The 27500-nt window shown below is 39.4% G+C and overlaps 1 protein-coding gene across 1 annotated transcript in view; it reads left to right on the top strand.

The window, feature by feature from the left end:
- Nucleotides 1–27500, top strand: part of dpp6a (dipeptidyl-peptidase 6a) — a 63296-nt gene that overhangs the window by 19145 nt on the left and 16651 nt on the right. The window contains exons 2-10 of the mRNA XM_053494366.1: nt 9780–9894; nt 15635–15733; nt 20473–20567; nt 21661–21735; nt 21914–21966; nt 22084–22165; nt 22427–22547; nt 25093–25247; nt 25516–25613. Of these exons, the coding sequence (XP_053350341.1) occupies nt 9780–9894; nt 15635–15733; nt 20473–20567; nt 21661–21735; nt 21914–21966; nt 22084–22165; nt 22427–22547; nt 25093–25247; nt 25516–25613 (893 nt within the window). The remainder of the gene's footprint in view (nt 1–9779; nt 9895–15634; nt 15734–20472; nt 20568–21660; nt 21736–21913; nt 21967–22083; nt 22166–22426; nt 22548–25092; nt 25248–25515; nt 25614–27500) is intronic.

Consider the following 27500-nt stretch of genomic DNA (forward strand, 5'->3'; position numbering starts at 1 on the left):
TCCTGGTTATTTAAAGCTTAAATAAAAGGTAGTCCACTTATTAAGCATGAGCTATTGACTAAATTTTAAATAATTTAAAGTAATTTTTTTGTCTAGTCTTTTTATTTTTTTTATTTTGTGTCCTTGGTGCAAAATATGGTAAGTGTAGTGGCTTTAAGCGAGAGATTAGAATGTTGGTAGATATCCCAGCAGTGCCAAGCTGCCATGCTTGGGTCCTTGAGCAAGATCTTTAACCTTCAGCTGCTCCGTTGTATCCAGTCTCACATGGAAGGTGCATAAAAGCATCGGCCAACTGAGTAAATGAAGTGTGCTGAAAGCTTTAATTGTCTTTTGGTTAACTGAGATTTTTCTATTTTATGAGCATAAAGATGTAATTATTCAGATTCTCCAACCTTGTCTGATCAGTGAGAGCGAGGTTAAAACCAGTAAGGCCTTAGAATAGATTTATTTTTATGTTTTATTTGTCCTGGTTTTGCTTAAGGGGGGTTTCACTGCAATACGAGATAAATCCATTTTGGCAGATAGTGTTACAAACTAGTGGAAAATATTTTGTGCATAGAGTCACATGGGTTCATAAACAGACAATCTGATCATGTTGATTCAAACAGATTGTCTTACACATTTCATACTCATTTCCTTTGCTTTCTTTTGATTCATAGCATGAAAGTGCTTTCTGACAATCACCATTGTCCAATACTGTACAATTGAAATAAATTGAGTTAAAAAAGCACAAAAGTTTGTGTAAAATTGGTTATATCAGTGTGATTTAGTATTGTTTTGCAAAATGCTACAAACCCACATCCAACCGTTTTGTCAGAATGGATAAATTACCCTGCAGGTGTATTTGTAAATTTAGTTTACTGTTGAGTTTTAATTTTAAAAATATGGCAAAAATATTCTTGAAGATCCCTGAAAAACAATACAAGTCTTTTAGTTTACAATCCATCATATGCCTCCTCTGTGATAGTTGACAACAGCACCTTATAATATAATGTAAGTCGCCTGCTGGGGCGTCTGCACTGGCAGTCAGCAATGGCAGAGTGTAAACAACAATTTTCTTGGCTTCAGCGTCCTCTAAAAGGTCCATCAAAACCCATTTCATTCACAGTAGCCGCTAGTTTGCCCAAGTAGTAGTAGTAGTAGTAGTAGACTGGTGGGACATGAGATTGCACGACCAGTGTTATTGTGTTATATTATCTTTTTTTAACATTTAAAAAAAAATACAAAAAAGATTGCTTATTGAGGAAAATAATATGCCAAATTAGGTAAAATTCCAAACCTACAGTAGGGTGTCTAATGTTTTGTAGTAAAACCTCTAACTTGTTTGCAAACTTATTTATTTTAGTGCAATTATTATTCAAAGGTTCCACTCTGTCTGTCCTAGCCTTTGTGGTGAACAGAATAGCAACCTAGTGTATAAATTTCCCCCTTTCCCCCGGCATCTTTGTGGTCACATGGCTTCGGGCTAACTTGGCTGAAGATCTAGGATGTCCAGGATCCCCCAGAAGTGAAACAGTGTGGACATGCCCCAGTGTTAGCCAACCACTGCCCTGCTGTTATTTGGTCTAGTTAGGGAAAACAGAAGTCTGAGGAAGCACCTCGAGAAAAAAGCAATGCTGGAGTCATGCACAGTCAGACCTCAAGCGTCTGAGAAACAGCACTGCCTGGGCTAAGTGTTTGCCATTGGTTGGCTGTTACGAGGTAGGCACTAGGTGTGTGGGGGCACAAGACTGTTAAATCGGGCTTTCTATGCAATATAAAAACGAGGTGGGGAGTTCAGCTTGAGGTCCGGAGGTCTTCAGAGCAAAGTCAGGTGGTGGACATTGAAAGAACTCAGTGCCACTGTTTGATCTCTGGGTTGAGGCCATCCACAAAAAAGGAAGAGCTCCCGCGGCATTTTCACCCTTACACAAGAGTCGGCTTTCATGATCCTGCTGCTGAATAGAAAAAGGTCACTGTGTCTTTCACGAAAGTCTCCTGTTCCCAGCCGGAAAAACTGCCCAGCCAACAGGCATTACGAGGTAGTCCCGTCTGTGGCTGCACCCAAGAACAGCTGGACGGGGCCGGTTGGCCAGTCAGTTAGAGGAGCTGTTTGAGGGAGCTTTGCAGATGCCACTGCCCACGCAGGCCTACTCTGCCCACCAACACCAGGCTTGTGGCCTCATGCCAGCTGGGCACTACCTCCAGACCCGCACATGCACACCCTTACAGCTTCTCTTCCCTTTTTACTGTTCTCCCTCTTTAAACCTTTTCCTTCTCCACTTTTACAAATAATATTTTCCAAATAACATAAGACCTGGGCCAGGGGTAGCTCAGTGGTTAAGGCATTGGACTATGGTTCGGAAGATCCCAGGTTCAAATTCCACAACCACCAAGTTGCCACTGTTGGGCCCTTGAGCAAGGCCCTTAACCCTCAACTGCTCAGATGTGTAATGAGATAAGAAATGTAAGTCGCTCTGGATAAGAGCGTCTGCCAAATGTAAATGTAAGACCTTGTGTTCGTGTGTCTGTGATCCCACCTGTGCGTTAAACCCTTAAAAAAGCAATCCTTTCACAATCAATTGGCATTTTAAATGATTCATTGCACATGTTTCACTTTGTTTTTCATGATAAATATCTTAAGCTAACCTTTAAAAGTCTGGTAGCTGGTGACAGAACCCCTGGGTAAAGAGTCCACATTGATCTTTCTTAATAATGGAGAGGATCTTTAAAAAGTTGGCTTTCAGATTGTCCACTCATCCCACACCTGCAAAGGTTAACGCACTAGGACCATAGGAAGACAGTAAAGTGGAAACCTTGCATTTTGTAAAGCTGCCATTGTTAAAAAGCGCTACACAAATGAAATTGAATTGAAAATTAAATAAAATTGTTACGTGTGATCTCATCTGGACTTTTCTCACCTAGACTGGTTCTGTGGCAAGTCTGATTCAACCGCTAATTGGACAACAGCTCTGGTCACCACTGAACCGATACCATTTGAGGCTTTCTAAAAGATGGACCAGTGAATGGGTTACAGTGTCTTATGGAAATGATTCATATTTTGTGGGGTGGAACTGGCAACCAGGAACCAAGGAGACAGAGGAGACAGCATAGGTGATCCTATGTACGTGTATACAGTACTGTACAGTAGCATCTCCTATTCTGATAGAACGTGTGGTTCTAGAATCAGACTATTGGGGGCATCATAGAACCCACCATTTAAAAAATATATATATATTATGGTCAACATAAAAAAACAAAACATACGTGTATACATGTGCTGTTAAGATCAGATCAGAAATCTACTTGATTTTATTTATTAAATCCGCACAACGGCCTCTCCTGATCCGTACAGAGCGGCTCTCCTACTCTTACACTCCTCTGTCTGACTCGTATCTACTCTGTTCATCTGAAACACCTTTGAGAAGCAGTTACACACTCTGCTTTCACAACACACACCCCTACATTGTTGCAAATTTATGTACAAACAGTGAAACCTGCTATGAAATGGAAATCTCTGGCGAAGCAACAGATTCTTGGTTGCTGTTCAAAACAAACAAGATACTTATACCTTAGGCTTTATTTTCTTTCATTTTATTCTGAGTGGTATGATTTTTTTTTCTTCTTTCTTTTCCCTTATGCTGCTTTTGCTTAAAAAAAAAAAAAAAATTAGTTGAGAGCCAAATCATTATGCCAGAAGTGGAGTCAATTGATTGGCTTGTTGTAATTTGGCTCCCTTATTGGTTTCTCCAGCAGCACAGGGTCACTTCTGACCTCCATTAACTTTAATAAGAGTTCTGTCACTCCACTCTTCCTCTGACTAACCTTGGCTTCAACCTGAGTCCGTTACCTTGATGATCATTATTCTTCAGTAATCATCATAATTACTGATCACAAAGGGCGACCCTGGAGCATTTTATTGCGTTTAAGAAACAGCAAGTATTACAATTGTTATTAATGTAGGAACTACAGTATAAAGTGTTACAAAGACTTCCTTTATTTAAACCTTTATAAAAGTGCATTATGAAATCTAGGGGTGTAGAAGGTACGGAGCGATAAAGCCAAGCTCGGAGGCATTATAAATAGCAGGGTTGTGAAAGAGTGAAAGTGGACCAGAAAATAAAATCGTTCACTCCAAGGTGACTCACAATGGTGTCTGGGAAGAAGGTTAGGCTGGGGCTATTTTTTTCTCCCCTTTTTGATAGAAAGTGTGTCAGAATTTAAGGTGAATTGTTATCTTTTAGCCTTTAGCACCAAAACAAAAACCTTTTAAAAGTTCTCTCGAGTGGGTTTTTCGGGGTAATCTCACCCTGTCGAACATCCTTCAACAGCATCTGCAGATTCTCCTGAGCACAACATGCATAAACGCTTCCATTTATAGTTTGTAGAAAATTGACAACATGTTCTTTCTATGTTTTTCTCACATCTCGTATCCTCTGGAGGCAGGGATGATCTCGGGAGCCGGCGCTGGTGTGAAATTTTACTTGAAGCTTGTATAGTGTCGTGGGAGAACAAGCACCATGTGAGGGAAAACATAATTAAGGCCTGACACAGCGAGCTCTGTTGAAGAAGTCATTCACTTCGACGGGAATAACAACACGGACGATTCAGCTGGAAGACTTCATCATGGTGCACTCGTGTCATGTCACACTTTGTTTTTCTCTGTATAAAAGCACCTTGAGACGTACTTAACAAGACATTAGCTTGAAGACTAAACAAGGTGGGCGCAACCAAAAAGAGCAAACAGTAATCGTATCTTCAAGCAGCACCTGGATTTGCAAAAGATATTAAAATATCATTAAACAAACATTTTCTAAGAATTAAAGCACTTGTGCCGTGGTCGAGGACGAAAATAATCAGTGATTAAAAGTGAAGATCTTGTTACTGAAATATGATTTGCCTCTCTATTAGGGCTGCGTGATTAATTCTATAAAATCAAAATTGTGATTTAGACCTGTGACCAGTTTATTAGGGGTAATAAGGTACAGGTAGTCACTTTAATAATAAATATAAATAAATTCATAATAAAGAGTATTTCATGACACTACACAATCATTGCCCAGTCATTGCAGACTTTGGGATATATATTTTTTATTACATACTCTACTCTGCATACATGTCTACACATTCACATTATACTGTATATTTTTTTGCTTTTTCATCTATTTATACCTACAGTATATTCATTATTCTTGTGGCATTCGTTAAAGACAGCAAAGGACAAAATTTCATTTTATGGGGAAAACATGTTTCTTTACTGTTACATATGACAATAAACTTGACACCAACTTTACGGCATTTGGCAGACGCCCTTATCCAGAGAGACCTATGTTTTATTTCATTATACATGAAATAAGGGGCCTAACACCTTAACCACAAAGCTAGCCCTGCTGCCAATTAACTGAACAATTGTTGCATTGATTTATCATCTTAAAATAATTGTAAAAATAATAATAATACTTAAATTATTCAGTATTGGTTCACAACCACTGGATCTGGGAGATTTTATTATTTGGGTGATGATTTCTGACTGCAGTACACCTTTCAGTCACCCAGGGGAGCTAGTTAGTTTTTTACAACGTAAACCCGAATAAGTTGGCAAAACTAAGAAAAATTGAGGTAATCAGTTACATAAGTAATGATGTTTCCAGGAACTATGAGTTTTTGAGTTTGTTGTACTTATTCATGACACAACCCCTTCCATTTTATCTGGGCTTGGGACAGGCGCTCCATCCAGTTGTTGGGAATTAACATTGATCAATAACATTGATTTGTGCACATATAATCTTTTCGCGTGATTTATAAAAAAATGCCTATTGCTGATTCAAATACAAAAAAAAAAAGTTTATTTGTCATGTACACTACCATGCCCACTATGATATGCAGTGAAACGCTTATGCGATTGTTGGTGAGATAGAATAAGAAGATATAAAGATTTTTCTGCAATAAAAGAAAAATTGCACTAAGGAAAAAAATGAAACGAATTAACAGATTTACAAGTTACAATAAAATAAATTAAAAATAGAAATCTATAAAATGCATAATTGTGATTTTTTTTTTTTTTTTCAAAAAGTGGGACTCTAAAAAATATATAACGACATAAAATCCTGACTATGTGTAAATCACCTGTAATAAATTAGAGCCTTTTGTGATTAATCAACTGCACAGGTTCATGTTACTATTAAGATTTTTATGCGATTCATTATGCAGCACTACGTTCTTTGTATTTTCCACAGTTTCTTCACCTGTTCATTACTAAGCTTATATTGTGTTGTGATTGCCGCAGGAGATCCTTTGAATGACCTGCTGATATAGAAATGAGAACGAACTAAAGCAAGTGCTCTGGTGCTTTACTTAGAGAAAATGACTCGGTGTCTTCTGCCCAATCAGGGCCGAGAATTCAACAGTGCTGTGGGAGAAAATTCTATATCTTACAAACTGTAATAGGTGTTATTCTTTCCCATGAATGCGTCAAGCCAGACAGGACTGTGTTTTTCTTCTTGGTTGTTCTTTTGTTTCCTTATCATCATATTTGTAGATCCCGACCTGTTTGAATTACTGAAATGGACTGCTGTTTCAAATAAAGTCTGACATCTGGTTCATGATGCCTGCTCCATCAGCGAGACTTAAGCAGTCAGGCTTGACAGGAGAAGTGCTTAAATGACTCCGAGATGAAATCCATTCAGAAAGCACGTGGTTCCTTTGTACAGCTCTTTTCTCTGTAGTGCATCTCTATTAAAGCTCATAACAGGTTATTATTATTGATTTCACTCAGCTAAGTGGACTTGGTAAATTATTTCATGCTCAGCAGGGCAGAAGCAAAGTTTTCTGAAGAACATTGATCATCACAGAAGTGCTAATGTCACACTGTGATGTGTTTTGTGGCGAGCGAGTCCTGCTGCCGGGGGTGTTTATGGATTTAAAGGATTTTGTTCCTCCACTTTCTCACTTCAGGCTGTTTGTGGTTCGGTTCGGTTTTTGTCTGAGATGCTGCTGTAGATTTACAATGTCTCGGTTATATGCTGTTAATTGATCAATGCAGCTGGAAACAGAAAAAAGAAAAACCTTTCTATAAAACACATGCCGTGTCAGAATCCGTTCCTTATTTTCTATATAAATCACTTGATCCACCTCTGTTTACTGGTTTACTGTGGAATCCTTTATAATGATGATGATGATGATGATGATCATGGTGGTGGTGGAAATGATGACGATGATGATGATGGTAGACATTCTGCTACTGCTTATGATGATGATGATACTGGTGATAGACGATATGGTGATGGTGGTTGAGATAATGATTATGATTGTAATACTGCTGCTCTTGCTGATGATGATGGATGTGGTGGTAAAGATGGCAGTGGTGGTAGAGATAATTATGCTGGTGATGATGATGGTTGTGGTAGGCATGGTGGTGGTGCTTCTGTGGCTGGTGTTAGAGATGGTGGTAGTAGAGATTGTGATGGTTGTGGTGGTGGTAGACGAGGTGGTGGTGCTAGAAATAGTAGTAGTAGAGATTGTGGTGGTGATGGTGGTGAAGATCGTGATTCTATTGGTTTTACCGGTTGTGATGGTGGTGGTAATAATGGTCATGATGGTAATAGTGGTGGTGGTAGAGATAGTAATGGTGTTGGTAGAGATGGTGATGGTGGTGGTGTGGTAGAGATGATCATGGTGATGGTAAAAATGGTCATGGTGATGGTGGTAGAGATGGTGATGGTATTGGTAAAGATGGTGATGGTGGTGTGGTAGAGATGATCATGGTAATGGTAAAGATGGTCATGGTGATGGTATAGATGGTGGTGGTGGTAGAGATGGTGATGGTGATAAAAGAGATGGTGATGGCGGTCATGGTAGAGATAGTGATGGTGGTGGTAGAGATGGTGACGTTGGTGGTAGAGATGGTGATGGTGGTGGTAAAGATGGTAATAATGGTGGTTGAGATGATGATGATGATGATGATGACAATCATACTAGTGATGATAATTATTACAATGGTGATGACAATAATAATTATGATGCACCAATGCCATCCTGGTCTGATGGTAACTCCTGGAAAGGATGTTGCTTCAGGGCTTTCTCTCTGTCCCTCTCCCTTTCTTTTCTTTGTCTCTTTTCTCTCACTAATGAGTGTAAGGTTTGTGTCAGTAAGCATGACCAGTTGTTATCTCAGTGTTTAATGATGTCTGTGGAGTTTAATTACTCAGGAACAAGGTCACTAACATCAGGTCAGCTTTTAAGCTCTGTAATGAATCCGCTGATCTGCTGCATTCAGCTCACTTTAGTCTTTCTCTCTCTCTCCCTCTCTCTCTCTTTCATTCTGCAATGAGTGTGTGTGAGGTTTGTGTCAGTAAACATGACCCGTTGTTATCTCAAAGTTTAATGATGTCTGGTGGTTTATTATAACAGGAACAAGGTCACGAACACCATCTCTGCTTTAAAACTCTAATGAAGCTGCTGATCTTCTGTTTGATAATGGAGGTTATAACACTTAACACGTCACCTATATAAGACACTGGACTTAACTTTCAGTACTATTTTACCTCTACTTCCCCACTCTGTCACACCGGGCCACATTCCCACTTTTTAGGCTTATGTAATGACCATGGGAGGTCCATGCCATGTTTGTAGAAGACCAAAGTAAGGTATGTTCTTCTGGGCCTTACCACGCTTGAATGTAGCAGGTTATCACCGCGTCCATGCCACATGCAGCGAGAATTTAGTATAGATACCAGATCCAATTCCTCATACCATGACTTTGCGATTAAAAGCACTGCATTTGTCATTTATACTAACCCGAGGACATTTGTGACAACATGATATAGATGCAGCGAGAACCTGATGTGGCTAGGAAGTGGTATCCATCCATCATCATTCTGTAGACCAACTAGGGACCGTAGAGCCTAATGGTCAACATTGTATTTATTCTTATTTTTAGGACTGTGGTTGGACCTCTGGTCAACATTTACACATGCATTCACACACTACGGGCAATTTAGGAATGCCAGTAAGCCTAATCTGCATGTCTTTGGACTGCTGGAGGAAGCTGGAGCAGCTGGAGGAAACCCACCAAGCATGGGGAGTTGCAACATGCAAACTTCATACACACAGACCTTGTGGTTGGAATCAAACCTGAACTCTGGAGGTGCACAGGGGCAGTGCCAACCACTACGCCAGGAAGTAGTATGAACTTGATAAATGCATATTTTTTTTTCCATTTTGGCCCCATTTTCCCACTGCTTTTTCAGTATTTTTAGGACGTAGTGGAAACTTGGTCTTCATCAGAGTGTGACGGGGCCCTTATTAAATACATTGAGTTTCTGCTAGGTGCCAAACAAATGGATAAAATCTCATCAGCTGCGACCTCCAAGGAATCACTTTGAACGAACATCACATAGTCTACTGAAGTGCTAAAGCTATTAAGATTTTTATGACAGTTTTCCCAAGGGTTACTCAAGGGGAAGGGCATGGTGTGGTCGTGGCTGGTAGAACACAGACACTTTCTTGTTTTGCAGATGTTCCACAACTTTAGATGTAACTATAAGTTGATAAAATATATTACATGTTGCTTGTTAATGAGTAAAAATAAATGAATCTTGGTAAATGTCTGTAGCAGTCCGTAAGAGGAGTAAAACATTCCAAAGCATGCTGTTTTTAGAAAATCATAAACTTGGAGGTGGTAATGGTAATACTGTTTCATCACACCACCTTGTCACTGATTATTTTCCTATAACATGATATGTGTCTCCTATTCCTTACTCAGTGCACATTAATGCTTTCATCTCTCTCTCTCTCTGTAGGAGTTGGTGGGCAGTAACTCTTCACAGAGGAACTGGAAAGGAATATTAATCGCTCTGCTGGTTATTCTGATCATCTGCTCTCTCATCGTCACCTCTGTCGTCCTCCTCACACCAGGTAGCTATCATTTCGAGCATTCAATTTCTTTCTATTTATCTTTTTCTTTATCTAATCAGCTAGTATTAATGATTTGATTGTGTCTAACTAACATTAGAAATCCTTGCATTTCAATTAGCGTCTGTTTTCCAGGTATGATTAGAAGAATTAGACTTTATATTTTCAAGCATGCAAGCATGACTGTGAGGGTTTGAACAGTGGTGTGCTCAGGCACGTATGTCCAGGATGTCCAGGAGTCTTCAGTTCCAGTTCATCCCAAAGGTGTTCAATGGGGTTGCGTTCAGTCAGGACATTTTTTATAATAAAAGGCTATAATTCTTTAACAAATAAAACAATATTTATGGTAAAAGTTCAATATTAAAGCTGAAAGTCTACACAAATTTATGCCTGATCAAGTCACCAGAAAAGTGAGGCGTGTAACATGTCATCACTCTGAGAAACTGTATGTTTCTCTTTCTTTGTCACTACACATCATAATCATGGTGGAAGCTTATCTTCCTGGCTGTAGTGTTGGACGTTAATGTCACTTTCATTTTGAAATTGCTCATTACGTCTATACAGCGATCACCCATCAGACATACAGAGACGCCTCCCCACTTTCCCTAACAGCGCTCTCTTATTTCCAGGCGATATTTCGGGATTAGAGCCTGAGACATGTTGTCAGTTCAAGTTTTCACCTGCTCTGAGATGTTTAACATGTTCCAGATGCCCACTTTAAGAATCATTTGGAGTGGAGTGTTCACGAGTTTTCTGAGCAGAATGTTAGAATATTTGTGCAAAAGAAGGTTCACCGAAACACATATATAAAGATAAGAATAAATACTTAATACAAATCTTTGACCTTAAATTTTTTTGACTTTTTTAATGTAAAAGAATGACATTTGATGTTGTTTGCTGGAAAAATATTGTTTTATCAAAAAAATCCCACATATTATGATAAAAATATAATATATATATATATATATATACAGTGGAACCTCGGATTACGAGTAACGCGGTTTACGAGTGTTCCTCAAGATGAGCAAAGATTTTTTATAATTTTTGACTTAAAAAACGAGTGTTGTTGTGGTTTTACGAGCTCCAAATATCATGTATAAGGCATGCGCTTCTTGTTTTGACACCGAGCGTCGCGTCATCACAACTGAGCCAACGGTTTTTTTCTCTCTTGCGCTGCGGGTATTCATCTCCCCTGCTGGGTCTTAGTGCTCGTCTCTTACTGGTATAATCAATCCGTGTGTGTGTGTGTGTGTTATGTGTGTGTGTTTTTTTTCTCTTGCGCTGCAGTGTGTGTCTGTTATGTGTGTGCACGCGTAATTTGACACCGCGCAGGTTTGCACACACACTCTCTCTCTCGACGTTAGTGTGTGTGTTATGTGTGTGCGCGCGCGTCATTTGACACGTCTCTCTCTCTCTCGCCTTAACTGTGTGTGTGTGTGTGTGTGTGTGTGTGTGTGTATGTGAAACAGAGAGGGGGTGCTTCACTCACACACAACGGGGACGGTGTCAAATTATGCTTGCGCACACACATAACACACACTCAGCAGCGCAGGAGAGAGAAAAACACACACACAGCGCCTGTGCGCATAAATGGAAACACTTATCTGTCAGGATTTTCATTTTTACTTTTTTTTAAGGTAACGTGCAGGTTAATTTGTTTTATTTTTAATTTATATTTTGTGTTAATTATTTTGATGTATTTATTTTTTGGGGCTGTGGAACAAATAATTTTAATTTCCAATATTTCTTATGGGAAAATGTGCTTTGATTTACGAGTGTTTTAGTTTACGAGCCCACTTCCGGAACAAACGTAATTCGAGGTTCCACTATATATATATAAATTTATATACGGTGGGTACGGAAAATATTCAGACCCCCTTAAATTTTTCGATCTTTGTTATATTGCAGTCATTTGCTAAAATTATTTAACTCATTTTTTTCCCTCATTAATGTACACACAGCACGCCATATTGACAGAAAAACACAGAATTGTTGACATTTTTGCAGATTTATTGAAAAAGAAAAACTGAAATATCACATAGTCCTAAGTATTCTGACCCTTAGCTCAGTATTTAGTAGAAGCACCCAACATGGCTGTATTTGAGAGTATTTGTATTGGATAGATGCAACAAGTTTTTCACACCTGCATTTTGGGATCCTCTGCCATTCCTCCTTGCGGATCCTTTCCAGTTCTCTCAGGTTTGATGGTAAATGTTGATGGACAGCCATTTTTAGGTCTCTCCAGAGATGCTCAAATGCGTTTAAGTCAGGGCTCTGGCTGGGCCATTCAAGAACAGTCACAGAGTTGTTGTGAAGCCACTCCTTCATTATTTCAGCTGTGTGCTTAGGGTCATTGTCTTGTTGGAAGGGAAACCTTCGACCCAGTCTGAGGTCCTGAGCACCCTGAAGAAGGCTTCCGTCCAGGATATCCCTGTACTTGGCTGCATTCATCTTTCCCTCGATTGCAACCAGTCGTCCGGTCCCTGCAGCTAAAAAACACGCCCATAGTATGATGCTGCCACCACCATGCTTCACTGTTGGGACTGTAGAGCCTGGTTTTCTCCACACAATTCCCTTAGATTTAGGGCCAAACAGTTCTATCTTGGTCTCATCAGACCAGACAATCTTATTTATCCACATCTTGGAGTCCTTTAGGTGTTTTTTAATGTGTCTTGCACAGAGGAGAGGCTTCCATCGGGCCACTCTGCCATTAAGCCCCGACTGGTGGAGGGCTGCAGTAATGGTTAACTTTTTACAACTTTCTTCCATCACCCGCCTGCATCTCTGGAGTTCAGCCACAGTGATCTTTGGGTTCTTCTTTACATTTCTCACCAAGGCTCTTCTCCCCCGATAGCTCAGTTTGGCCGGACGGCCAGCTCTAGGAAGGGTTCTGGTCATCCCAAATGTCTTCCAAGGATTTAAGGATTATGGATGCTACTGTGCTTTTAGGAACCTTAAGTGCAGTAGATTTTTTTTTGTAACCTTGGCCAGATCTGTGCCTTGCCACAATTCTGTCTCTGAGCTCTGCAGGCAGTTTCTTTGACCTCATGATTCTTATTTGCTCTGACATGCATTCTGAGCTGTAAGGTTTTATATGGACTCAAATGAAGGTGTAGAACCATCTCATGGATGATCAGAAGACATGGAGTTAAATATCTATTATATATATGTGTCACAGCAATGGGTCTGAATACTTAGGCCCATGTAATATTTCAGTTTTTCTTATTTAATAAATCTGCAAAAATGTTAACAATTCTGTGTTTTTCTGTCAATATGGGGTGCTGTGTGTACATTAATGAGCAAATGGCTGCAATATACTGTAACAAAGAGTGAAAAATGTAAGGGGGTCTGAAAACTTTCCATACTCACGGCATATACAGTAATTATTATTGTATTTTTAGCAATTCCTAAAAGGGACCAAATGTAATAAATAAAGCTCATATAGAAAAGGAAAAAAATAATTTAGAGGAAATTATAAAGAAATCTGACACCAATAATGACGTCATAATATATTTATATATTAAGAAACAAGTTTTTTTAGATGTACTGTATAACTATGGTGTAATTTCGAAGTAGGCGGAGCTTAAATTGATATTCAAAGTACTAAGTTTCAGATTATACTTATGAATAAATAAAAACAAAAATGAAATAATTATTTTTTTTCCTAGTTAAAATTTGACATTTAATATTATTACAGGTTTAAAAGAAGACTGGAACCCCATAACCTAAACTTAAAATGTATATTGAAATGTGACCTTTAACCTGTGGTGCCATGTCCTAATTTTTAAATATTAATTACTAATTACATCCTCACATCAAAACTTCACAATTAAATGTAAAAAAAAAACAAAAAAAAACTGGTGTTTTATCTTTCTCAGCTCACACACCGTTTATTAGCTAGTGAAATAATGAGGCACTCTCAGGAACACAATGTCTCCGCGTGCTCCTTTTGGTTTTGTGACAGAATGAGAGCTCGATCTAAACGGCACACGAACCACCAGCACACACTCTGACACCACGTCTCTGTAGCTCTGCCCCAAATAGCACACTTCATCTCGTTTTAGTGCAGTCACGTGTTTATATATGTGTTTCCACAAGTAGTCGTCTTCGCCCATAGTTAACTCGTATTACCTGAAGACAAAATATCTTATTTACACCTGTTTTGTGGCTGTCAGTCTTCAGCATTTAAATTTGTTAAAGCACGATTTAACAATTTGCAGATTTCCAAATACATTTAATGATTTTTTTTTAACTTATCCTACTAGGTTTAAATATTATAATTTTATTATGGCACTTATATACAGTGGTTTATTTTCATTACTGTACCAATATTATTGTAAAGTGATGTGAATTTGTTGCCTCACCTTTCCATTGCACAGCTAAACACAGTTACACATACGTATCCAGTCTAATCAGTAGTGTACTGCAAGAAAGGGTTCAATCAATTTCAGGATGTTAATAATATTAGATTGTGTTATTTTTATTAATTTTAAAAACAAAAGCATCAAAGAATGACTCAAACAACCACAACTTTATCTATCAGAAACACAATTTCTAGTTGTAGTTCCTCTTTAGGGTATACTCTCAATGACATCTGAATCAATGCGCAATAAATGTTCAATATAATAAACCGGTGTATCATATTCTCAGCAGAAACACAAGACTATACAGTATATTTCGGTGTTGCAGGGTAAAGTTGAGAGGATATCAGACAGAATGCATGTTATAAGCTACTGTCTAGTGAATTTTTAGAGTAACCCTGTAATAGGCAGGTGAGAATCGACAACATGCGGTCATCCAGGGTACAGTCTAATTTTAAATTATCAAAATCACCAGGTCACTTACATCTCAATCAGAAAAGGCGAACATTTTATTCATTTCCTCAGACTTGTGTTTCAGTACATTATAGACACCACTTACTCTTAAAAGCTATTCCCGCCACAATCGACCCCTGTTAGTGATTGTTGCGGTTCTCATTTTGACCACTAGGTGCAATAAGAATCAGGTAACATAAAATAGGTCAGCATGATGTGTGTGTGTGTGGGGGGGGGGGGGGGGGTTTGGGGTGATATACAATGGTGCCTCGGCACTCGAACGTCCCACCTCACAAATTTTCGCCCTTAAGAACTAAAATTTATAGAGCATAGCATACAGTAGCATAAAAGCATAGATTTTCGGCATACCAGAAAATGAACCAAGCCAAACCAAAGGTTTGTACGTCTGTGAGCCGTTCTAAACTAGGTTGACTCAGTGAAAAGCAAAGCCAAGTGAGTTTACATTTTTTTTAGTGGGGTTTTTGCATTTTGTGCAAGATTTAGTCAAGACATAGCACGTAGCAAGGTAACAAGAAGAAAAGGGAGCCAAAAAAAGCAGCCGGTGCCAAGAAGAATCATAAGGTTAAGTGAGGTTTAATGTCTATTTATTTCATATTTAGTCTTTTCTAAACATTTTAATTGTTTTAAATTTATAAAAATGGTGATTATAGTTTTGGAAATTGGGGAAATATTTTGGGTGATTCGGGATTATCTGCACATTACTTTTTTTGGGAAAATGTGTTTTGCAATAAATGCGAAATTTACGAAATAAGACATAATTTGCATTTTAATATAATTTGAAATACTGTGCATGAAGATTTCATGTAGATTATAGTTTGTTGTAAGCCTTGTATACAATAAATGCTGGTGCATGTCATTTCCCACAAATGATAAATGATTCTTCTTTTTTTCTACTATGTGTCTACCAGGTGAAGGGGACAATCTGGCCCTTAAGGAGAAAGTGACAGTAGAGGACATTTTCAGGAAGGACTTTAGAGTTCATGACCCAGAAGCTAAATGGATCAGCGGTGAGCCGGCATCTTTCTTTAACACTCAAAGAAGTCAGCTGTGTAGACAATCATGGAGAACAGTGGGCTGGAGATATAGAGACATCTTCAGCAGCATGTGGCTCTAAACAGAACCAGGGTGTCGGGTGGATAAGGCAGTTTTGGAGTTATTTTATGAGGCATGGTGAGAGATTCTAAAACTCCTGAAGATTTCCTGGAACTCCTGGGCATGGGATAAATGCTAGATGATGCACAAGATGTTTTAGAATTTATGTTTTTAAAAATTTCCAATGTTTTACTTAGCAAAACATTCTTTTCTTTATGATCCATGATTTCTATGATGTCTACACACATTCTACAACATTGTGGTTGCGTTTTCCCATCACCATAGTATTTCAGAACAACAAATGAATAACGTCTCGGGTTACTTTGCTGTAACCCTGTTCCCTGAAAAAGCGGGAATGAGATGCTGCATGAAAATGCTATAAGAACGTTCTTCGCGCGACCGGTTGTTGAAGCATAAGTGTCAAACACGCCAAAATTTTATATCACCTCGGTCAGGTGATGTTTGATTAGGTCCACCTGGAGGTTATAAATAGGCATAAACCGGAAACGTCCTCAGGTCAATTTTTGTCCAGTCACGCATACAGTGCGGCATTGGAGCGTAGCATCTCGTTCCCGCTTTTCCAGGGAACAGGGTTACAGCAAAGTAACCCGAGACGTTCCCTTTGAAAAGCTACACTCGATGCTGCGTGAAAACATTATGGCAACAAGAATACCAACACCGCTGCACTATGGACCCCCAGGGTTGTGTAGTGTGCGCACAATAGCCAAGGAGGTTTCAGACATAACTGTGGGATGCTGAGTAGCATGGACATCCAAACTATAAAATCTGACAAATGTGTGCGGAGAGGACCAACCTGCCACATCACACACTTGCTGCAAGGAGACACCTCTTGCCAGTGCAATCCCCCTGGTCGAATGAGCCCTGAATCCTAGAGGCGAAGTGTGACCACGCGCCTCGTGGGCTAGGGCAGTGGCATCTCTCACCCAATGTGGCAATGTTTGTCTAGTGGCGGCCGCCCTTCGGCTGCAGCCCCCATAACATATAAGAACCTGCTCTGATTTGAGCCACTGTCTAGTGCGGTGGATGTACTGTAAATCTGAAGAGCACGAACTGGACAAGGTAAGTGAAGTCTTTTCTGCTCCGGAACTGTAAATGGCAGAGGACAGAGGCTTCGAGAACAACTGTGTGCATAGTCGAGAATGGAACCTTTGGAAGCCCAGAAGCAAAGTCTAAGCAAGATGGGGAGGCTGACCAAGCCTGCAAATCTCCAATTCTCTTCAGAGGAGTAATGGCCATGAGAAAAACCATCTTAAGGGTCAGAAGCCTGACAGGCGCTGATTTTAGTGGTTCAAAGAAGGTGTCAGGTCCCAACCATTTAATTCCACAAATAAAGCGGGCAACTAAAGGGTGCTTTCCACAGAAACGCCATCAGTCAGAACATGACAAGCCGAAATAGTGATCACGTATGTTTTCAAAATACTAGGGCATAAGCCCAGGTCAATTTTCTTGTAGAAACTCCAGCACTGAAACAATTTGGCAGTGGACTGGGTCTACATGTTTTACTATGCACTAATTTTCAATATACTCTATTTAAGGGCATAGGTTCTTCTAGTGAAGGGAGTCCTAGCACTTAGTATAGTTTTTATTACACTGGCTGGAAGACCAGCCTCTCTTCACTGGTCCCCCTCTGGTGCCAGACGTAATGGTAGAAGAGCTCGGGCTGATGATGTAATGTCAGACAGAAGACAGAAGCTCTCTCCTCACAGGAGAGATATTAGATCTGAATACCACACACTGTTCAGCCAATGGGGCCCTATCAATACGAGGCTCAAGCCTTGTTGATGGACCTTCGCCAGGACTCCTGAGAGCAAAGCTATGGAAGGAAATGCATACGACGGAGTCTGGGCCACGTATGGGCCATCGCCTGACTACTTCGGGGTGGGGTTTTCAAACCCCCTGTGTCACAGCTTGCCTGGACAGCAAGTCTGCTCCCATATTTATATGCCCTGGAATGTAAATCGTCCTGAGGGACAGGAACTTGTCCTGTGCCCCAACCCAGAATCTGGTGCGTTAGCTTTTCCCAGCGGCGCGAGCACAGTCTGCCCAGGCGATTATTTATGAGACTACCAAGTGTTGTCCACCCGCACTAGGACATGGTAGCCTCTCAGCTGCTGGAAGGAGTATTTCAGGGCCAGAAATAGAGTCATCGTTTTCGAGACAATTATTGTGCCATGCGAGAAGCTGACCTCTCCAGATCCCTTGGGCTAGACGGCCATTTAAAACCATGGACGACAACACGGACCAGGCATGTTACCACCTCTAATAATTCCTGATACTCTCGCTCATTGCTAGAGAACCGCTCTGAAGTGAAAGTTTTCATCTCCGCGAAAGCGAGAGAAAGTTTCTTCTGCCCCTTCACAAGTGGACAGTAAAAGCTCATGATCCGGCGAGAGAAAAGGAAGATTCCGTCTCACGCTTTCACCAGATTTGCACGCGAGAAATTGCACCGCAGCTCACAGTTTCGTTTTAAAGACGTGCGTGAGGGACTTTAATAGGGAGGAGATCGCAATGCTCAGATGCTCCCTCAAGCCTGAGGATAGCGTGCTCTTTCACCAAACACTGAAGATATCTTTTACCTGAAGGGACAGCTCTCCTGTCTAACTGCCATCTTTCTGGTGAGTAATAAGATACTTTCTATTTTCGCTTTCTGTTTGCTTGAAAAAGTGCTTGCAGACACGCACACACACAGTGCAGTCCTTGAAGACAAAAAGACCTGAGGACGTTTCCGGTTCATGCCTATTTATAACCTCCAGGTGAACCTAATCAAATGACGTCACCTGACCGAGGTTATATATTCAGCAAAAAAAGAAAAAGTCCTCTGACTTGTTTTTACTTTTAGTAAACGTAATGTGTAAATATTTGTATGAACACCAAATGAGTCAACACCATAAGACATAAACTAAAAATGTCTCACAATGTGTCCCTGAATGAAGGGAGGCTCAAAATCAAAAGTACCAGTCAGTATCTGGTGGCCACCAGCTGCTTGAAGTACTGCAGTGCATCTCCTCCTCATGGACTGCCTATTGCAGACAGTCTGAGCACTGATGGAGGGATTGTGTGTTCCTGGTGTGACTCGGGCAGTTGTTGTGGCCATCCTGTACCTGTCACGCAGGTGTGATATTCGGATGTACCGATCCTGTGCAGGTGTTGTTACACGTGGTCTTCCACCGCGAGGATGATCAGCTGTCCTTCCTGTCTCCCTGTAGCGCCGTCTTAGGCGTGTCAGGGTGCGGACATGGCGATTTATCGCCCTAGCCACATCAGCAGTCCTCATGCCTCCCTGCAGCATGCCTAATGCACGTTCACGCAGATGAGCTGGGACCCTGGGCATCTTTCTTTGGGTGTTTTTCACAGTCGGTAGACAAGTCTCTTTAGTGTCCTGCGTTTTTAGAACTGTGACCCTAAATGCCTACTTTCTGTAAGGTGTTAAGGGCTAAACGACCATTCCACAGGTGCATGTTAATAAATTGATTATGGTTAATTGAACATGCATGAAAAACATTGTTCAAACCCTTTACAATGAAGATCTGTAAAGTTTTTTGGATTTTTCTAACATGATTGTTGAAATACACAGTCCTGAAAAAGGGGTGTTTCTTTTTTTGCTGAGTGTATATGCCAAACTTTTCGACGTGTTTGACACACCTGCTTCAACAACCGGTTGCGCAAAGAGCATTCAGCATCGAGTGTAGCTTTTGAAAGGGAACTGTTTCTCTCCTCATGGCCTTATTTCGCTTTTTGGATTTAACTCCGTGTAGAGTGATACAAAACCAAAACCAACCAGCAACAAAGCAAACCTATGAATTTCACTTAGACTGACTTAGACTCTGGGGAAAAAAGGACTAATCTGAAGGATAGCACTTTCAGAAATTGGACAGAAGGTCAAAACCCATCTGTCTGTTGTGAGAATTTGTTCATCACCTGCTCTTTTTCTCTGTCAGTAATGGACATCGGTTCTCATTCCTCGCTCAACTGCTCCTCAGTGATTGCAAACAAATGACTCTGTAATCATCTCATTAGCGAAGATAAAGATCAGATTATCCGGCTCGGTTTGTAAATCAAACCACTACATCCCCGACTATACTCACAGAAGGAATTAAAAACTAGGGCCTTTTGCTATGACAAGAGAGCTTTTAAAAAAGCAACCACTCTCATCCTGCCTCATGCTGAAACACATTGATGTTTAACAGGAGTAAAAATATCAAACGTAAGTGATCCTTTAAAAAAAAGAGCAAAATGCAACATCATGTTAGCGTCAAATATAGTATAGAGGTGGTGGAGATGCTGCCGCAAACACTGGAAGTCCCAGAATGCCATGCAGCTAGAGGACACCAAGTTACAGCAGAGACTCGGTTTGACAGCATCAAAGTTGAAGCTGATCTAATTGAGCAGAGTGTACAGACGATTAAGCGAGAGAGAGACTAAAGCGTTACTCCATCAGCTCTCTCTTTAGATATAGATGAAGAGCGAGCTAAATCGCCATCAGCAGGTAGCTGAACAGCATTGTGGTTAATTTACGAAACTAATTAAAGCATCAGAGAAGAACTCAGTGATCAGAACACATCCTGGTGTGTAGGGATATTTATAATGTTCATGGTGTGGTAACCGATTAAATAATCACCCGCTCTCCCTGTAGATGAGGAGATTCTGTATCGCACACGTGAAGGTGACGTGATGAAGTTTAACGTGGAGATGAATGAGAGCACAGTGCTGGTGTCCAACAGGAAGTTTGTGAGTTTTTCTCTCATTTATTGTATAATCACATAAATACATATACACCATACTGCCAGGGCTAAATAACATCACTGTTTCAGAAGAATCTGCATCAAGCAATTCAGACTACTAAGAAGGTTGTTGAGATTACCTGGAAGGATATTGCCGAACCACCAACTTTAGGGAAAAAATGTGGTTGGAAAAACAGAAAAGATTGATGATCCTGAGAACTCACAAAATTGAGAGAGGCTAACCTGCATATACATGTTTCATGTGTGGAACCTGTATATGTCCATATACTGTCCATGTGTGGAATTTAATAACCTTGATTTTTGTATGCAGTGGGGGAGTTTAATACTCCTGATGATATGATGATTTTTTAATACTTTGTGTTACTGGGATTTAGTACCCTTGATCAGTAGAACAGGGTTTAATACTCTGTGTTGCTAGGAGAGGAGGATTAATACTCTTAGTCAGTAGGACAGGGTTTAATACTCTGCCACTGCGTGGTGTTTAATACACGTGACAGTAGTAATGCTGTCTTTTTGTTGGGGGGTAAATATCCTTGATCAGGAGTACAAAATTTTGTCTTCTCTGTCACTGGGTGGGGTTTAATACACTTGATCAGTAGGACAGGGTTTAATACTCTGCCACTGGGTGGGGTTTAATACACTTGATCAGTAGGACAGGGTTTAATACTCTGCCACTGGGTGGGGTTTAATACACTTGATCAGTAGGACAGGGTTTAATACTCTGCCACTGGGTGGGGTTTAATACACTTGATCAGTGGGACAGGGTTTTATACTGTCTGTTAATAGCTGGGGTTTAGTACCCTTGATAAGTAGGGTGGGGTTTAATACTACTTGGTACTGTGGGGTTTGATGCACTCAATCCATAGGACAATTATACTGTTTGTACAATTATACTTTAACAATCTTGGTTGAAGTGTACAGTAATGGTGTCCTAAATGAATTCTTAGCTAGTGTGAGAGGTTAAATACCTTCGAGTAGTAGACCAAGCTTGATGCCCTTGGTTAGTGGGCGGGGTTAAATAGAAAGCGTATATACGTACGCACACGTATATCCTCATTTCTTTTTTGTTCATTTCGCAGGAAATGTATAAGGCCATCAAGTATGAGCTTTCTGCAGACCTGAAACATGTTCTGCTGGCTTATAACATGGAACCGGTGAGAAACACACGCGCGCACACACACACACACAGCTGCATCCCATCTGTGTAGCAAAAGATGTGTTTACAGTTGAGCACATAAAGATCATCAGTAATATATAATTATTCTAATAATGCTATAATTTAATATCAGGCTTTTCTCTGTGTTTTATCCCACACTTTCTCTTTCTCTGCAGTTTTATCGTCACTCCTTCACTGCATACTACATCATCTGTAGCTTAGAGACTCCGTAAGTACATACACACACACACACACATGCACACACACACCACACGGACACTGTAGGTAAATTCGAGAAAGGATAAAGGACAACACAGTGATGTGAGCATGCATGTATTATTCACAGGGAAACGTGGATTCTGACTCCCCCAGAAGTGCGTAACGCTCCTCTGCAGTACGCAGGATGGGGACCACGAGGACAGCAGCTGGTATAGCATTTTCTATAATCCTTCCAATAATCCTTTGCTCCTACCATGGGCAGAGTCACACCTCTTTCCCTAGTGCTACACACACTCCCAGTTTATTTATAGTTCTGGTAAAACTTTTTTAATTTATTTTTTTTTACACTCACCTCATTGTGTAACTGTGTATGATAAAACTAATGCATATCCATAATCAGCAACCTTCAGCCAATCACAGTCTACCTCTCCGATCTACAGATCGTTCCTTTACTCTTTCATGTTTTTTAGATTTTTATATTTGAAAATAATATCTACTACCGCTCCACCATCGAAAGCCGAACCATTCGTCTGGTTTCCACCGGCAAAGAAGGCGTTATATTTAATGGCCTCAGTGATTGGCTGTATGAGGGTAAGACATGACTTACGCTAAGCATCGATGTACAGTACACACTTACGCTATCATACTGTATCAACATTTCCTTATAAAGGACTCGGTGATTCCCAGACTTCCATTTTTGGACGTAAGGTTTAACCCAAAGGGAAATCAGTGACTTGTATTTCCATCTATGGACTCACATAGATAAGGACTCATAAGCTAATTGATGACTTTCACATTATTAAATATAGTCTCAATAACCCCCATATTTCCATATTTGCGACATGTTCACTAGTAAACTTCTATATACAGTATAAAAATTTTGATGCACATGTCTCCATATATGGACTTAATAACATTTATATTTATATTAATATTTATTATTAATAGGGACTTGTTGACTACATAAATGGGGGCTCGGTGACTCCTACTGGACCTTTCCATATATTAGACACTATGATGCCCACATCATCATATACACTGCCTGGGCAAAAAAAATGCACCATTTCAGAAGGGTCAAATTATTGGCCTGAAGAAAATAACTAAGGATATTTGAAATTAGTGGATCTGGATTAAGACCTCTTCAACACATTGTTCTTCTAGGTTGTGATAGTGCTGAACCGTCAAGTTAGTAGAAGAAATGTGGTCAGGAAAAAAAAAATCATAAATGGACATCCTTTAAACACTCGGTGAAGTTGCATGATAAAAAAATCAACAGTCGAATAAAAGAGCTAATTTTATTTGTAAAAGTAAGAACATTTCCATATATACATAGTCCATGCATATATTGCAATATATAAATAAATATAAGCACTAGTTTCCTATATATTGAAATGTATTATTTAATATATTGCATTGTATTTTACAATATATTGCCATATATATTTTTTTTTTCATAAGCGCAAGGAAGAGGAATAATTTTGACACATGAATTGGACTCCAAATTGTGTGCAATCAAAGATAAAGGTGATTGAATAAAATGTTAAAGTGTGTGATTTTAGAATTTTAGTTTTTAGTTTTGGCCAGGCAGTGTGTATTTATGGACTTAATGAAATCCACATTTCCATAATTGGACCCACGTTGTATGAACTCATGCAGTGACCTATACAATTTTATATATGTATACAGTACAATAACCTATGGTTTTTTTTTCAATATTGGAATTAATAATGTCCACATTTACATATATGTCAATTAAATATTCATGTTACCATATATGGACTTTCATTTGGAAGTAAGAAAACTAAATGCTGTTTAGAAAAAAGGAAACAAAAATGCAAACCTGCAGGAAAACCAAAAACGACAAGTGCTTTTTTTTTTGTTTGGTTTTTATAATTATGATAATTTATCATGGAAAAGGTATAAAAAAAATAGAAAAAAACATCCATTATCTGATTTTAATTAAAATGTTTTTGTTGTGACTCAGTTGTCGTATGCCACATACCAGGTGTCCCTGAGAATTCAGTTCCCCACGAGCAGCTAGTATAAAGTTTATAAAGTTTATTGTTTCCTTTTCCTTTGTTAGTAGCTCATAATTAAATATGTATAACATGTATTGTAGTTAGAGGCTTTATTGCTTAATTGTTAGTCAGACTAAGATAGAATTATATATAATTCTAGCTTTCGCCCTTACTGGATTCAGTAAGTTTCATCCTTTCGCATTCGACCACAAACAGAACTGAAGTACCTGGGGTTTGTCAAAAGGAAGTTTACAGAATAATACAACTGAATCCACTTTAAAATAGAACAATGATTACAGTTATCTGTGTCTCTGAACTCAACACAGGTTGTATGATTTTCTGTTATTACAGTTAAGAAACAGGGGAAATGGAAAAAGATGTGTTTCCATTGAAAACACAGGGGGAACAGATTTACCTGGAGGAACGGGGAAAGTGGTTCCCCCTGTAGATTACAGTGTGAGGGTTTATAAAGCACTACAGTGGTGCTGGTGATGTTTTTCATTATTAATATTATTATGTAATGTTGCCTCCTTGTGGTCCAATAGTCAAACTACACAAATAAGCTTTAAAATTAAGATTTTATTTTTTTTGGAAGGGGGGGGGGGGTATCAAGAATGAAACAAAATAATGTGTATATAACAATGAACAATTATGCAAAATATGTCATAAATCAATTCAATTACACTGTAAAATGTAAAACAAATTGTAAATGCTTTAGAGTATTAACATATACGAAAAAAAACACTTATTGTGCTGTGCAGTATAGTTTATTTCTGTCTGCAACAAACTTTATGTTGTATGACAAAAATACAGAGACACTAGGCACGAGGCGTGCACTAAAACGAGTCATTTTAATCGGATTTACTGTGCTAGTTAATTAAAGTTGAAATGTTAACTGTCGCACGGCGGTTGTCCATATTTTTTTGGTTTCCCTAAAGGTTCTGTTTTTGTTTCTGTATTTTTTTATTGTGACTGGTCAAGTACTCGCACCATGGACTCAATCACCCACACATTCTCATGTACAGTATGGACTTCAAAAGAATTATTTAAGTTTATATGAGACGTGAATGTGTATGAATGTGCCATGATGTGTGAGAGAATCTCTTTTTGCTTTACAGAGATGATCTTCCAGTCCCATGTGGCTCACTGGTGGTCTCCTGACGGGTCTCGTCTGGCATTCACATCCATCAACGACACGCTGGTGCCCAAGATGGAGTTGCAGATGTTCACAGGGTCACCGTACCCCACGAGCCGGCCGTACCGTTACCCCAAAGTACACCCCCGTACACGGATGATAAATAAATAGATAGAGAGAGAGAGAGAGAGAGAGAGAAACACAGTCAGAAATAAACATAAAAATTGTTTATTTTACTTTGGAATACTAAATAAATATAACAACAACATTTTTAATTGATTGTTAATTTGTCATATAATAAAATGAAAGCTTTCTAAAAGTTCTGTTAATGCACAGTGTGTATTTGTAATGTGTGTATTTATGAGCATGTGGAGATGTTACACTGGTTACACACTGTTCCCTACAGGCTGGAGAGGAGAACCCTGTGATCTCTCTGTATGTGGTGAACCTGAACGGCCCGTTACACACCATCCAGATGAAGAGACCAGACGACCCCGTGATGCGGTCAGTCCATAACAGCCAAAATATCATTCTTTGCTTTTTTTTATTTATTTATTTATTACATTTTTATTATTTACTCACTGACATACTGTACAAAAGAATTTGTTCTCAGTGACTAACTGACTTTAACTTTTTTTTTTACTGATTTCCTGAAACTGATACTGCTTACGTATTATTGAGGTTAATGACTTACATACTGTTTACGGACATATACAGTAAATAAAAGTGCCGTTCAAGTCAAACCAGGACTTTTGATGTGCAGAATAACAGAACACAGTTACTGTATGAGAGTAAAAACTCCCTTTATTTCTCTATATAATCCCCTGATACACTTATGCACTTACCCCAGTGTTTCACTAGTGCATGGACACCATCAAGGAAGAAGTCATGATCAGACTTCATGGTTAAAACTCTAGCCTCCCAGGAACTCCTTTAATGGCTCAAACATGTGGAAATGTCTCAGAGCGAGGTCAGGACTGTACAGGGGATGTGACAATAACTCCCAGCCGAGGCGCCTCGGACGGGATCGTCATTCACAGACGTCTGGCCTTCTTTAAAAAGTTTGCACCGTTCAGGGCTTGTAGTTAAAAAGATTCTTAAGCCTAAAAGTTGCTCTTAGTGATGAAATTCAAAAAAAATTCTTAGAATTGTCTTTTTCATCAGAATTTCCCCTTAAATTTGTGACTAAATATTATTAAAGATAAAAATGATTCATGAAACATCTTAGCCCTAAAAACAGCTCCTAAGGTAAAAATTGTTAGGAGTAGAGAGGAGGACTTTTAAGAGGCTTAAGAGTTTTCATAGCAGAGGACAAAATGGCGGAAAGAAGAAATATTCTCCAAACACTGAACATAAAGCTAAAAGTAAACACTGCTTCTTTACTTTGCATAAAGTCATGATTATACAATTTCTTTATATACAAACATTATGATTTTACTGTCTATTCTATTATCATATATTCTTTTTAATTTATTTATTTATTTTTACAAATTTTATAACCTTTAAAGAATTTTTTATCAACCAATTACAGTCCTTGAATCAGTCCTTGAATAGCTCTGAGAGGTTTCCTAAACCACTTTTAGTCTAGGACTCCCAGCTAGGACTTTTTAAGCCAAGATAGGAGCTCTCTGAGAGAATTCTAAGAAGCTTTGTGCGCTGATGTTCTTCTACAGCTAAGAGTCTCATCACCGCACTGTCATCACAATCACGTTCACGCCTTCATTCACCAGACATTTTATCACCATTCCCGGTTTGACTTGAACACTGCTTGTATTTACTTTCTGACTTTCTGACCTACTTATCCTCTACTGACAGACCTTCTTGCTTACTTATCGCCTTTCTGGCCTGCTTGATCAACCATAACATTAAAATCACCTGCCTAATATTGTGTAGGTTGTGTGTGTGTGTGTGTGTGTCTTAAAGTCTTAACATACTAAAACTTAAAGTCCTTTATGTTTGCATGGTAGAGAACAGACCTTGTGGGTCAGACTTGTTTGTTTACGATGGGATAATTAGAAGGCCAAGTCAATACCTTCATCATGTTCCTCAAACCGTTTCTAAACAATGTTGTACAGTGTGTCAGGGTGTCTCCATGGAAGATTGTACTACAGTCTCCAGGAATGTAGGACGTGTCGGAATGACATCCACATGAATGACAGGACCCAAGGTTTCCCAGCAGAACCATAAGGAGAGCATCACACTGCCTTCCGCTGGCTCGCCTTTTTCCCATAGTCCATCCTAATGCCATTTGTTCTCAAGGTGAACAAAGATGTACATCCACATGATATAAACGAGAATCAGGCCACCTTCTTCCATTGCTCCATGATCCAGTTCTGAGCTTTTGTCAGTGGACACGGGGATCTGCTGGTCTGCTGGTCTGCTGCTCCGCGT

This window comes from Clarias gariepinus, chromosome 4, assembly GCF_024256425.1.
Source record: "Clarias gariepinus isolate MV-2021 ecotype Netherlands chromosome 4, CGAR_prim_01v2, whole genome shotgun sequence".
Classification (NCBI taxonomy): Eukaryota; Metazoa; Chordata; class Actinopteri; order Siluriformes; family Clariidae; genus Clarias; species Clarias gariepinus.